The 2,500-nt window shown below is 48.5% G+C and overlaps 2 protein-coding genes across 2 annotated transcripts in view; both read right to left on the reverse strand.

Annotated features, from left to right (window-relative positions):
* LOC143040886 (solute carrier family 49 member 4-like) overlaps positions 1–267 on the reverse strand; it is a 12,522-nt gene extending 12,255 nt beyond the window's left edge. The window contains exon 1 of the mRNA XM_076212331.1: positions 1–267. This exon is cut by the window's left edge and continues 102 nt beyond it. Within this exon, the coding sequence (XP_076068446.1) occupies positions 1–187 (187 nt within the window). The 5' untranslated portion in view covers positions 188–267.
* Positions 268–1,572: 1,305 nt separating this feature from the next.
* The window catches only part of LOC143040614 (solute carrier family 49 member 4 homolog), a 26,986-nt gene continuing 26,058 nt past the window's right edge, over positions 1,573–2,500 (reverse strand). Inside the window, exon 10 of the mRNA XM_076211758.1 lies at positions 1,573–2,028. Coding sequence (XP_076067873.1) covers positions 1,895–2,028 — 134 coding nt within the window. The 3' untranslated portion in view covers positions 1,573–1,894. The remainder of the gene's footprint in view (positions 2,029–2,500) is intronic.

The raw sequence follows: 2,500 nt of genomic DNA on the forward strand, positions 1-2,500 counted from the left end.
CGTCCTCGGAGAAGTGGATCGAGCAGATGAGGGCGTGGTCCGGGTGAACCTTGTCCTCCCGGCGGCAGGCCCGGATCCACGCCTCCCGGAACTTCCTCTCCTTCGGGAAACCGTAGTACCGGACTTCGGTGTCCTTCGTGCGCGACTTCGAGTTGAAACAGCCGTGGACGGAGCAGTTCTTCAGCATCGCTCGTCGACCGCCCGGAGGACCAGCTGAGGCGAAGCGGGCAGGTACTCGTCTTCCAATGAGGAGCAAGACAACGGGGAGGGAGAGGGATGCCTTTGTCACGTGCACAGCCTCCACCTCCTCTCACCCTCCCCGGGGGGGGGGGGGAGGGGGATGAGGGAAAATGGCGCGAATAAGAAGAATTGTTTTTCTGTAGGTCCCGTCTCCCTTCCTGACTTCGGGCATTCATGGTTTCTCGTCCTTCGGATGAACTCGTTGTCTCTCATCTCGCCCTTAACGAGGTAGTTCGACGTTGTCCTTGTCTATACACTCCTCGTGTCGTTGATGGCTTTTGCCAGTATGTTAAAGAGGGTTAGGTTAGACTAAGTTAAGCTTGGTTAAGTTAACAGGTTAGATAAATGCGGTAGTTCACAACTCGGAAAATGGACCTGTTGAGAAATAATTCTGCTCTTGCGAATATGCAACCCCCTCCTACCCCCCGGGGGGCGAGGGGAAGGGTGCGTGCGGCCATGCAATGTGGCGGTGTTTGGTGTTGACTGGTCCTTCAGGAATTCAACGGAGGTGAAATAGCTATCAACCAAACGCCAGTCAGGTGCTAGACAGGCATAGCAAGTTCTAGAAGTTGTATTAAATATCCAGCTATGGCTTGTTATTCTTCAGCTATCAAGTGATCATTCACCCTTAAAGGCAGAGTGAGAAGATGAGAAAGAGAAAGAGAGATGGAAGAGCGAGAGAGAGAGAGAGAGAGAGAGAGAGAGAGAGAGAGAGAGAGAGAGAGAGAGAGAGAGAGAGAGAAGGAGGAGGAGGGGGCGAGAGAGGGAAGAACGAGAGAGAGGGGGAGAGGGCGAGGTGGAGGGAGAGAGAGGGAAGAGTGGGAGAGAGAGAGATAGAGAGAGAGAGAGAGAGAGAGAGAGAGAGAAGGAGGAGGAGGGGGCGAGAGAGGGAAGAACGAGAGAGGGGGGGAGAGGGCGAGGTGGAGGGAGAGAGAGGGAAGAGTGGGAGAGAGAGAGATAGAGAGAGAGAGAGAGAGAGAGAGAGAGAGAGAGAGAGAGAAGAGCGACAGAGAGAGAGAAAGAGAGAATGAGAGTGTTTGATAGAGTTCATTGGCATACCTACAGACATTTTCATACGCTGAAATACAGTGGCAACCAGTGCAATACAATAGCAAAACAAACCAGCAGGAAGGAGAGAATCTTGGTGATTAAGGAAGCTCTCCTGAAATTCAGAAATCTCATTTACTCGAAAGGAAACGGTTTTCGAAAATTTTGCCAGAATGTGCTTCTCGTGTTCGGAAATTTTTCCGAATTTTCGAAGATATCGTTCCGAGTATTGGAGATTCCGAATTTGAGAGATTCACAATCGGGATGAAGTTGTCAGGATCTTGAAACAACAACTGAGGTAGAAGCTTTCGAATTTATTAGGTTATTCATTCCTTAATTAAGTTTACCAGTAAGTCGACACTATGTCAGAATCTTGGACCACGTGCTCGACTTGCGATCGGCAGTAGATAAAAGGTCCGAAGAACTCTACAATCCACAGATCCTGAAGAGGCAGACACAGATCAGCGACGCTTCCTTCGGGACCACGTGCTGGACTTGCGATCGGCAGTAGATAAAAGGAAGGTCCGAAGAACTCTACAATCCACAGATCCTGAAGACGCAGATATAGATAGGCGATGCCTCCTTCAGTAGCACGACGCCCTTCGGATCAGTCGGCCCAGTGCACGGAGGACCTCAGGGGTCTGTCCAGGCGCGTCCGGGCGTACTCCTCCCGCATCAGCAGGAGGGGCAGAGTGCTGAGACTCACTGTGCCCAGAAGCGCCGAGGACGCCCATTCTACGCCTGAAAGGGAGACAGATAGATATATAGATAGACACGGATTGATAGACAGACACAGATATGTATATGCAAAGTAGACTACTTGGAAAAAGAAACTAACGAAGCAGAGCGCTTTCGCATATTACATCTTCAGTGCACTGAAGATGTAATATACGAAAGCGCTCTGCTTCGTTAGTTTCTTTTCCCAAGTAGTCTACTTTGCATAAGTGAACACACGTACCCGTGTTCTTATTAGAATCACAGATATATATGTATATATACATACATACATATATATATGTATATATATATACATATATACATATCAAGGACTACTATTACACAGGACGTGCGCACCTAGATCCCTGGGTCCGCTAGCGGAGGCCATTGCTTTCTTTGTAACTTAACATCTTATATTGGACAAATATATCAAAACTAGAAACCTAACATTGTATATAGGACAAATATATCAACTGTTGACTTATTCAGTGCAATA

Source organism: Oratosquilla oratoria, chromosome 29, assembly GCF_046742065.1.
Source record: "Oratosquilla oratoria isolate Oo_2021 chromosome 29, ASM4674206v1, whole genome shotgun sequence".
Classification (NCBI taxonomy): domain Eukaryota; kingdom Metazoa; phylum Arthropoda; class Malacostraca; order Stomatopoda; family Squillidae; genus Oratosquilla; species Oratosquilla oratoria.